At 39.3% G+C, this 12,078-nt stretch overlaps 1 protein-coding gene across 1 annotated transcript; it reads left to right on the top strand.

Moving 5' to 3' along the window:
• Positions 1-1,032: 1,032 nt before the first annotated feature.
• Positions 1,033-2,010, top strand: LOC121443940 (olfactory receptor 1F12). Its single transcript, XM_041645699.1, has one exon. It carries the CDS (start codon positions 1,069-1,071, stop codon positions 2,008-2,010), a length of 942 nt encoding a protein of 313 aa, XP_041501633.1. The 5' UTR covers positions 1,033-1,068.
• The last annotated feature ends 10,068 nt before the right edge of the window (positions 2,011-12,078 follow it).

Genomic DNA, 12,078 nt, shown 5'->3' with positions numbered 1-12,078 from the left:
AGATCCTTGATGTACATGAACTTATAGCTAAAATATCATAAAACATTTAAAGGATATCTTTACATCCATGTTCACCATTAGCTTTATCTATGCCCACTGTACAGCCACATGTGTTACATAACCTTTAGACTTCTTTGAATTTTTTATGTTTGTGGTTCAAGCAAATTGTCTTTGGAGGCTTAGCTTTGCACATTTGTTGAGAAAATAAATTTATTTTTACTTTGACTTTTAAAGATATAAGCTGCTTTAAACCTCATCTTACATATTCTAAATGAAAGGTATCTGGCTGTTTTTCATGGTGGTGGACAAATATCTTGGGAAGAGAATCTCACTCAAATATCAGTGTTGGGCAAAGAGCCATTAATCATGTCAGACATATGATGTATTTCAACACAGCAGATAGTCGGGCAGCCACACACAGTCCTGAATATATAAAAGGAGTTTAGGGGAAGAAATGATTGTAAAACATAAAAAGAGCACTATATAAAATAATAGAAATGGGTTAATTTAAGATATAAGAGTTAGCCAGAAATACGTTTAAACTATTAGCCAAACAATATTGCAAATAATATAGTTTCTGTGTGTTTATTATGGGACCGGGAGGGACAGAAACCTCTACCAACAGGGCACAATTTAATAATTGCAGGGAGAGGGGAAGAGAAGCAAGACAGGGTAATGCAGTGAGTAAAAGCAAACAAGGTATGAACAGAAAGTCATAATGAATCATCTTACTTTATGCAATTAATACACACTAGTGGAAAAAATGAGCAGTAAAAGAATCTCTGCCTACTGAACAGAGAGAGATGAAGGCCGCATAGAGCTGTCTGATTATGTGAGCTTAAAACAAAAGAAGATAGGCATGAAGATAACAGACGAGATGGAGAGGCACAGTTGGGGTTCACTGAAGTTTGGCAGAGAACATCAGAGAAGAGACAGGGTGGCCTAAAAGATCATTTGGTAAATGAGACTAAGACCAGGTAGATATTTACAGAAAAAATACCAAGAGGAGATGTGTTTTACCAAACAAAACTTTATTTCTCTCTACAGCTCTCCATACAAGTTCATCCAATGGAAATAGAAAACCAAACCAGCATCTCTGAGTTTCTCCTCTTGGGCTTCTCAAGTTGGCCAGGGCATCCAGGGCTCCTTTTTGCACTCTTCCTGTGTCTCTATTTAACAGAACTATTTGGAAACCTACTCATCTTGCTAGCCATTGGCTCAAACAATCATCTACACACACCCATGTATTTTTTTCTTGCCAATTTGTCCTTGGTAGACCTCTGCCTTCCTTCAGCTACAGTGCCCAAGATGCTACTGAATATCCAAACCCAGTCTCAATCCATCTCCTACCCTGGATGCCTGGCTCAAATGTATTTCTGTATGATGTTTGCTAACATGGACAATTTCCTTCTCACAGTGATGGCCTATGACCGTTATGTGGCCATCTGCCATCCTTTACACTATTCCACCATTATGACCCCAGGCCTCTGCACCTCCCTGGTGGCTCTGTCTTGGGTCATTGCCACTTTGAATCCTCTCTTGCATACCCTCATGATGGCCCGACTGCATTTCTGCTCTGAAAACATAATCCACCATTTCTTCTGTGACATCAACTCTCTCCTCCCTCTCTCCTGTTCTGACACCAGTCTCAATCAACTCATGGTTCTGTTTGTGGTGGGACTAATCTTTGTGGTACCATCAGTGTGTATCTTAGCATCCTACGGTCGCATTGTCTCGGCTGTGATGAAAATTACTTCCATTCAAGGAAAACTCAAGGCATTCTCAACTTGTGGATCTCACCTTGCCTTGGTAATTCTTTTTTATGGTGCCATCGCAGGAATCTATATGAGCCCTTCATCCAACCATTCAACTGAAAAAGACTCAGCTGCATCAGTAATTTTCATGGTTGTGGCCCCTGTATTGAATCCCTTCATTTACAGCTTAAGGAACAATGAGCTAAAGGGGACTTTTAGAAAGACTCTTGGTGGGTGCAAGAGGCTTTCCTGGTGACTTACACTGCTCTGAGAGGAGTTCACCAGGAAAGCCTGATGATATCATTATTTTTATTGTCAGTTTAAAAGCTATCATCAAATACCTCGTGAAGTTTGTCATCAACCTCAATTTGCACACATTCTAAAGCTGACATAACCACAGTTTTTATCCATTGGAGCACCATGCTATTTTATTGCTGTAGACAAATGCATAGATCTTAAATCCCTGAAAAATCACAATAAAATATGAAATCAACATTTGAATGTATCATTAAGACAGCCCAAATTGCCAGGTGTAGTGGTGCACACCTGTAATCCCAGAACTCAGGTGACAGAAGCAGAAGGATTGTTAGGAATTTGAAGCCAGCCTGGTCTATATATCAAGTTCTAGGCCAGGCTGTATAATGAGATATTGTCTCAAAAAAAGGAATGAAGGAAGAAGAAAGGAAGGAAGGAAGGAAAGAAGAAGAAAAAAGAAAGAAAGACAATTAACAGTCCAAATTAATAGGGGTCTATGCCACAGAGAATACAGAATGACTCATTTCTCCAGGACTGAATGCCTCTTATAACTGACAGAAGTGACAAAAGTATGTAACCATATTGTCACGCATAAAAAATTAACAAATAAAGACACTATTATGAAAGGCTCATACTGGAATGGCAATATGAGGTTAATGGGTGAAGAGATGGGTGAGGCCAAAGAAGTCAGGTGAAGATGCAAGAGACAGCACTTAATCTGAACCATGAAGAAGGCAAGAAGGAATTATATTATACGTATTATACATTGGCAGAAAATATTCAAAATCTGTGAAACCAACAAAATTAGCATCTATAATGTATATTCATGGTAGCAAACTTTACATTGGAATAATGAGAATAGTCTAAGCATGTAGGCAAGATGTGTAGGTAGGAGTATGGCATTTAAAAGTAAAGATGTTAAATAAATTAACCTGTATGGAGTGTAAGTCCACCTAAGATGTTGGTGAAAATGGTTACTGGATAGTCGTTAGGGTGCTTAATAGTTACATTTTGGGATGATGTTGCACACATTTTTTATAACTGTTTCATTCTCTTGTGTAAAAATGCAAGATTTTTGCCAGGGTCTCACCTGCCCCTGCACTTAGGAGGCAGAGGCAGGAGGATATCTGTGAGTTCAAGACCACTCTGGTATATATTTGTATATACACATATATATACACACATATATTGACTCATGTCTGTAATGTCAGTACTAGAGAGGGTGAGGCAGGAGCATCAGGAGTTTAAGGCAGACCTGGGCTACAGAGTGAGACCCTATGTCAAATAAATAAATGAAATAGATATTGATACAACTCATTGTGAAGAGTTCAAAGAAATAGAAAAAATGAACAAAAGATATGAACAGTTATACCACGGTAAAGAAAATATATAGGAAGAAAAAATATTTTGCGACAGACTCTAACTCCGTAACCGTGGCTCACCTGGAACTCTCTATGCAGACCATGCGACTTCAAACTCACAGAGGTCTACCTACTTCTATCTCCTGAGTGCTGAGATTAAAGACATGCACACCACAGCCCACTATCAAGAAATATTTTTAAATATCTAGTTTCGTTAGTAATCACAATAATGTATCATACCTATTTTATTGGAAAAATTAATAAATCTTTCAAACCAATCATTGAAGAAATATTCATAAATAGTATTGCTTAAACCTGAGCAATGAGGTGACAAATTAGAGCAAAATTCTGTAAGAGACAAGGTTGGACCAAGCGTTGGTAGCACATGCCCTTAATCCCAGCACTCAGGAGGCAGATGCAGGTAGACCTTGAAATTAGAGAAACTATAATAATCCAAACAGAGACCATCACAAGATTAGGCCCAATAATACTCCCTTATGGAAGGAAGGCAGTAATAAAAGAATGTATGTCCATTACACACACACATTATAAATTCCATAAAACTAGGCACACATTGTTCTGTTCAAATCTAGTTCTCCTTTTCAGGATAGTGTCTGGCATAGAGGACATTGAAGAACAATTGCAGCAGACATTAGAAAGGGGAAGACAAAATTAGGACTTTTTTTTAACTATTGTACTGTCAAAGAAAAAATATTTAACACTGAGTTGACAAGAACATTGCCAGTGGATTTTGTGATGAGTTACTTGCACTAATAAAAGTACAAATGGGTGAGCATGGTAAACCCAACCTGAAATTGTAGCATACCAGTAGATAAGGCAAGGAGACTATAAGTTGTGAACCAGTGTGGGCAACACCAAAAATGACACTGTCTCAAAAACCAAATTCTCACTAGAGTACAAGTGACTCTATTCAAGCTCCAGCATTATAATTCCAAAGACTTATGAGCATGCAGAAGTCAGAATTCAAAGTCAAACAGCTAATGAGTCCCAGACATTTCTGGCAGCATTTGCCTGTGTTGTCACACACGATTTCACTGCAGATGAGCTTCTGAACACACAACATGAGCACTTCATACCGTGCATGCCATCAAGTCATACAATGACAACAAACACTACCTAAAATGCCTAAGCTCAAAAATAAGACTATTATATCTTATAGAACTCAGAATGTCTACTATACATACAAAGGTTTCTACTTTTACAGAAATGTAATTTAATTATGAAAAGCAAAGTACTTTTTTACATTTTCCTACCATTGTTTCTCAGCATGTATCCAATTACAGACACTATTATATCTTTGGTTGTATCATGTCAGACTGTTTGATTTTTAAAATTTCTGTTTGAGTTGCTGAGTTGAGTTTCATTTAAAAAAAAAAAAGAAAGAAAATTGTTGTGTGGCTCAGGAATGGTGAAGCACACCTGCAGTCCCAGCACTTGGTGGGCAGAAACAGGATATCAAGAGTTCAAGGTCATCCTCAAATACATACTTTGAAGTCAACCTGAATTATAATGAAACTGTGTCAAAAAGAAAAACAAATACATTAAATAAATTTTGACTTCTGATAAAGACAGAATTCCCAATAATTTCTGAAATAGCCCCAGCCATACTCATAATATTTTGTGCTATATGTTTTTGCAAAGTGGCATTCTTAGTATTATAAATTATAAAATCAAAATAATGATCAATTCTGAAAAACATTAAAGACACTCTATGTCTTTTTCTTTTCTTCTACAGTTTGCTTCATTATCCTTTGATCTTTCTGTCCCCCGTTATTCTCTGTCCAGAGGTCTCTCTGTCTTAGCATCTGGCCTGGCTGTCCCTCCATATTCTTGGCATTTCTCTCCATTTCCCACAGTGTAGCATTGCTAGATAATCCCTTAATCCACATTTTTGCTTTTTCCTCTCAACAAATTCTCAAATTTTCCTGCTGATATTTCCCTTTCAAGTTTCTTGGTATTTCTTTTCTATATTGAGACAGAATGCTAGAATATTATCCAAACCAAAATAGTACCAAATATGTAACAGTGTATATTACTTTTTATTATATTCTATTTATACATTTTTCCATTAACTTTTATTTCTCAGACCTAGAAGAGGATCTGTTTATGTACTCTTTGTTACTGGTGATAAAACCAGGACTTAGAATGAACAGTCATTCCAGAAGGAAGATATACCCACAGATATAGAATTCCTTGGGGTTATCAACAGACTTAGCAACAATCTCTCAGTGCTCTGAATCCAAAGATGCTTTTTTTTTCCTTCTTTTTTTTATCTATTTTTTTATTAAGAAAAGAAGAAAAAAAACATAAACAAAAAACAAGTTTCCACCTCCTCCCAGCCTCCCATTTCCCTCCCCCTCCTCCCACCCTTTTCCACCTCCTCCCACCCTTCTCCCCCTTCCCCCACTCCTCTCCCCTTCCCTCTCCAGTCCACAGAGCAGTCCGGGTTCCCTGCCCTGTGGTAAGTCCTAGGTCCTCCCCCCTCCGTCCATATCTAGGAAGGTGAACATCCAAACTGGCTAGGCTTCCACAAAGCCAGCTCATTAAGTAGGATCAAAACCCCCTGCCATTGTCCTTGGTGTCTCATCAGCCCTCATTGTTCGCCATGTTCAGAGAGTCCAGTTTTATCCCATGCTTTTTCGGTCACAGTCCAGCTGGCCTTGGTGAGCTCCCCGTAGATCCGCTCCACTGTCTCAGTGGGTGGATGCACGCCTCATGGTCCCGAATTCTTTGCTCATGTTCTCCCTCCTTCTGCTCCTCCTTGGGACCTTGGGAGCTCAGTCCAGTGCTCCTGTGTGGGTCTCTGTCAATATCTCTATCCATCACCAGATGAAGATTCTATGATGATATGCAAGATATTCGTCAGTATTGCTATAGGATAGGGTCATTTCAGGTTCCCAATCCTCAGCTGCCCAAGGAACTAACTGGGAACCTCATCTTGGGCACTAGGGAGCCCCTCTAGGGTCAAGTCTCTTGCCCACCCTAAAGTGGTTCACTTAACTAAGAATTGTGGTTCCGTGCTCCCCTATCCATAACTTTCCTTTATCCCAATTCTCCTGTTTCCCAGGTCCCCCCTCCTTCCCTTCTACCTTTTCTCTCCCCATCTCCCCTTACCCCCATCCCACCCCACCCCCGAGATCCCATTTTCTCCCCGGAAATTTGGTCTACTTCCCTTAGCCAAGAGGACAACTATATGTTTTTCCTTGGGTTCACCTTCTTACTTAGCTTCTTTAGGTTCACCTATTGTAGACTCCGTGGTCCTTATTTATGGCTAGAAACCAATTATGAGTGAGTACATCCCATATTCATCTTTTTGGGTCTGGGACACCTCACTCAGGATAGTGTTTTCTATTTCCATCCATTTGCATGCAAAATTCGAGAAGTCATTGTTTTTTACCGCAGCGTAGTACTCTAGCGTGTATATATTCCATACTTTCTTCATCCATTCTTCCATTGAAGGGCATCTAGGTTGTTTCCAGGTTCTGGCTATTACAAATAATACTGCTATGAACATAGTTGAACAAATGCTTTTGTCATTTGATAGAGCATCTCTTGGGTATATTCCCAAGAGTGGTATTGCTGGGTCCAGGGGTAAGTTGATCCCGAATTTCCTGAGAAACCGAAACACTGACTTCCACAGTGGTTGCACAAGATTGCATTCCCACCAGCAATGGATGAGGGTACCCGTTCCTCCACAGCCTCTCCAGCAAAGGTTATCCTTGGTGTTTTTGACTTTAGCCATTCTGACAGGTGTAAGATGATATCTCAAAGTTGTTTTGATTTGCATTTCCCTGATTGCTAAGGAGGTTGAGCACGACCTTAAGTGTCTTTTGGCCATTTGAACTTCTGTTGAGAATTCTCTGTTCAGTTCAGTGCCCCATTTTTTAATTGGGTTAATTAGCATTTTAAAGTCTAGTTTCTTGAGTTCTCTATATATTTTGGAGATCAGACCTTTGTCTGTTGCGGGGTTGGTGAAGATCTTCTCCCAGTCAGTAGGTTGCCTTTGTGTCTTAGTGACCATGTCCTTTGCTTTACAGAAGCTTCTCAGTTTAAGTAGGTCCCATTTATTCAATGTTGCCCTTAATGTCTGTGCTGCTGGGGTTATACATAGGAAGCGATCTCCTGTGCCCATCTGTTGTAGGGTATTTCCCACTTTCTCTTCTATCAGGTTCAGTGTGTTCGGGCTGATATTGAGGTCTTTAATCCATTTGGACTTGAGTTTTGTGCACGGTGAGAGATATGGGTCTATTTTCATTCTTCAACAGGTTGACATCCAGTTGTGCCAGCACCATTTGTTGAAGATGCTTTCTTTCTTCCAATGTATACTTTTAGCTCCTTTATCGAAAATGAGGTGTTCATAGGTTTGTGGGATAAAATCCGGGTCTTCAATACGATTCCATTGGTCGACTTCTCTGTTTTTATGCCAGTACCATACTGTTTTCATTACTGTAGCTCTGTAATAGAGTTTGAAGTCAGGGATGGTAATGCCTCCAGAAGATCCTTTATTGTATAGGATTGTTTTGGCTATCCTGGGTTTTTTGTTTTTCCATATAAAGTTGATTATTGTCTTCTCAAGATCTGTGAAGAATTTTGATGGGATCTTGATGGGGATTGCATTGAATCTATAAAATGCCTTTGGTAGAATTGCCATTTTTACTATGTTGATCCTCCCAATCCAAGAGCAAGGGAGGTCCATCCATTTTTTGGTATCCTCTTCAATTTCTTTCTTCAATGCCTTAAAGTTCTTGTCAAATTGATCTTTCACTTCCTTGGTTAGATTTACCCCAAGATATTTTATGCTGTTTGTGGCTATCGTGAATGGTGAAGCTTCTCTGATTTCCCTCTCTGCTTCAATATCCTTTGTGTATAAGAGGGCGACTGATTTTTTGGAGTTGATCTTGTATCCTGCCACATTACTAAAGCTGTTTATCAGCTGTAAAAGTTCTTTGGTGGAGTTTTGGGGGTCGCTTATGTACACTATCATATCATCTGCAAATAACGAAAGTTTAACTTCTTCCTTTCCAATTCGAATCCCCTTGATCCCCTTATGTTGTCTTATTGCTATTGCTAGAACTTCAAGCACTATATTGAAGAGGTATGGCGAGAGTGGACAGCCTTGCCGTGTTCCTGAGTTTAGTGGGATGGCTTTGAGTTTCTCTCCGTTTAATTTGATGTTAGCTGTCGGCTTGCTGTATATAGCTTTTATTATATTTAGGTATGACACTTGTATCCCTAATCTCTCCAAGACTTTTAACATAAATGGATGTTGAATTTTATCAAATGCTTTTTCAGCATCTAATAAAATGATCATATGGTTTTTTTCTTTCAGTTTATTTATATGCTGGATTACATTGATAGATTTTCGTATGTTGAACCAGCCCTGCATCTGAGGAATGAAGCCTACTTGATCATAATGGATAATTCTTCGGATGTGTTCTTGGATTCGATTTGCCAGTATTTTGTTGAGGATTTTTGCGTCGATATTCATGAGTGAGATTGGCCTGTAGTTCTCTTTCCTGGTTGAGTCTTTGAGTGGTTTTGGTATCAGAGTAATTGTGGCTTCATAAAAGGAATTTGGTAATGACCCTTCTGTTTCTATATTGTGGAATACATTAAGGAGTATAGGTATTAGGTCTTCTTGGAAGTTCTGGTAGAATTCTGCATTGAAACCATCTGGTCCTGGGCTTTTTTTGGTAGGGAGGTTTTTGATAACAGCTTCTAATTCTTCGCGACTTACAGGTCTGTTTAGATTGTTCACCTGGTCCTGGTTTAGTTTTGGTAAATGGTATTTATCTAAAGAAGCATCCATTTCTTTTACATTTTCCAGTTTTGTGGCATATAGGCTTTTGTAGTAAGATCTAATGACTCTCTGAATTTCATCTGTGTCTGTGGTTATGTCCCCCTTTTCATTTCTGATCTTATTAATTTGCGTGTTCTCTCTCTGTCGTTTGATTAGTTTGGATAGGGGTTTATCAATCTTGTTGATTTTCTCCAGGAACCAGCTTTTTGTTTCATTGATTCTTTGGATTGTTTTCTGTGTTTCTATTTTGTTGATTTCAGCCCTCAATTTGATTATTTCCAGTCTTCTACTCCTCCTAGGTGAGTCTGCTTCTTTTTTTTCTAGAGCTTTCAAGTGGGCTGTTAAGTCTCCAATATGTGCTTTCTCTGTTTTCTTTAGGTGGGCACTTAGTGCTATGAACTTTCCTCTCAGGGCTGCTTTCATAGTGTCCCATAAGTTCGAGTATGTTGTTTCTTTATTTTCATTGAATTCAAGGAAGACTTTAATTTCTTTCTTTATTTCTTCCTTAATCCAGGTATGGTTCAGTAGTTGACTGTTCAGTTTCCATGAGTTTGTAGGCTTTCTGGGGGTAGCATTGTTGTTGAATTCTAACTTTAATCCATGGTGATCTGATAAGACACAGGTGGTTACTAATATTTTTTTTGTAACTGTGTAAGTTATCTTTGTTACCAAGTATGTGGTCAATTTTCGAGAAGGTTCCATGAGCTGCAGAGAAGAAGGTATATTCTTTCCTCTTTGGGTGGAATGATCTATAGATGTCTGTTAAGTCCATTTGCTTCATTACCTCCATTAATGCCCTAATTTCTCTGTTAGGTTTCTGTCTGATTGACCTGTCCATTGTTGAGAGAGGAGTGTTGAAGTCTCCTACTATTAGTGTGTGCAGTTTGATGGCTGCCTTGAGTTTTAGTAATGTTTCTTTTACGTACGTGGGTGCTTTTATATTAGGGGCATAGATATTCAGGATTGAGACTTCTTCCTGATGAATTGTTCCTGTTATGAGTATAAAATGTCCCTCTCCATCTCTTCTGATTGATTTAAGTTTGAAGTCAACTTTGTTAGAAATTAGTATGGCCACACCTGCTTGTTTCTTAGGTCCATTTGCTTGATAAGCCTTTTCCCAGCCCTTTACTCTGAGTAGGTGCCTGTCTTTGTGGTTGAGGTGTGTTTCTTGTAGACAGCAGAATGTTGGATCCTGTTTTCTTATCCAATCTCTTAGCCTGTGCCTTTTTATAGGTGAGTTGAGCCCATTGATATTAAGTGATATTAATGACCAGTGGTTGTTAACTCCGGTCACTTTTTTAGTAGTAGGGTTTGTGTGTTTTCCTTCTTTGATTTGCGCTGGTGAAGAGTCTCTAGATGTCTGAGTTATTGTGGTCATTGTTGGACTCCTTGGTTAGTGATTTTCCTTCTATTATTTTCTGTAAGGCTGGATTTGTGGCTACGTATTGTTTAAATTTGTTTTTATCCTGGAAAATTTTGTTTTCTCCATTTATAGTGAATGAAAGTTTGGCTGGATATAGTAGTCTGGGCTTGCATCCGTGGTCTCTTAGTTTTTGGAGAACATCTATCCAGGACCTTCTGGCTTTCATGGTTTCCATAGAGAAGTCAGGTGTAAGTCTGATAGGTTTACCTTTATAAGTAACTTGGCCTTTTTCCTTTGCGGCTCTTAATATTCTTTCTTTATTCTGTATATTTTGTGTTTTGATTATTATATGGCGAGGGGATGTTTTCTTTTGATCCAGCCTATTTGGTGTTCTGTATGCTTCTTGAACCTTCATAGGTACATCTGTCTTCAGGTTGGGAAAGTTTTCTTCTATAATTTTATTAAGTATATTTTCTGTACCGTTGAGCTGCACTTCTTCTCCTTCTTCTACTCCAATTATTCTTAGGTTTGGTCTTTTTATTGTGTCCCATATTTCCTGAATGTTTTGTGATGAGAGTTTGTTGGACTTGCTGTTTTCTTTGATCAGAGTGTTTATTTTCTCTATGTTATCCTCAGAATCTGAGATTCTTTCTTCTATCTCTTGTAGTCTGCTGGTTATACTTGATTCTGTAGTCTCTATTCGTTTACCTAGATTTTCCATGTCCAGCCGGCCCTCTGTTTGTGTTTTCTTCTTTGCCTCCATTTCAGTTTTCAAGTCATGAACTGTTTCCTTTATCTGCTTGATTGTTTTTCCTTGGTTTCCTAGGGTATCATTCACTGATTTACTCAATTCCTCGAACTTTCTATTATACTTCTCATCCATTTCTATAAGGGCATTTTTTATATGCTGTTTAAGGGTGTCAATCACTTTCATGAAGTCAGTTTTTTCTACTTCTTCTTGATTAAGGTGTTCATGTCCTCCTGTTGTGGGGTCACTGGCTTCTGGTGGTTTCGTGTTGTTTTTCAGATTGTTGGGAGAATTCCTGCATTGGCGTCTGCCCATCTCTTCCTCCCAATACTCCCCTTGGATCTTCTTTTACAGGATCAGGTCTTCTTGCCCACTGATGTACCTTCCCAGTGATGTCACTCCCCAGAGATGTTTCTCCACAATGATGTTTCACTCGGTGCCCAGATAGAAACTCCGCGCTGCTTGGTTAGCTCGCGAACAAAGGGCCCACCCTGCTCACTGCAGGCAGGCTATGGGAACAAAGGAGCTACCGGCCACCCCTTTGTCCTCCCGGTTTGGATTCAGTCCCAGCGTCCTAGCAGGCTGGGCAGGGAGGCGCTATGCCCCAAAGGAGGGAGGGAGGGAGGGAGACAGGGGGTGTGGGGATCTGGATGTAAGCTGAATGGGATAGGAAGAGAGAGGCGGTTTGGGCAGTATAGCCCCTGTAGGATGGCCAGGAAGTGTCGAAGTCATTGTTTTTTACCGCAGCGTAGTACTCTAGCGTGTATATATTCCAT

Source organism: Microtus oregoni, unplaced genomic scaffold (genome assembly GCF_018167655.1).
Source record: "Microtus oregoni isolate MIOR12 unplaced genomic scaffold, Mior012 000115F_ref0000277, whole genome shotgun sequence".
In the NCBI taxonomy this organism is placed as follows: domain Eukaryota; kingdom Metazoa; phylum Chordata; class Mammalia; order Rodentia; family Cricetidae; genus Microtus; species Microtus oregoni.
Note: the sequence above shows the minus strand (reverse complement) of the source record. Positions and strands in the feature narration are given on the sequence as shown.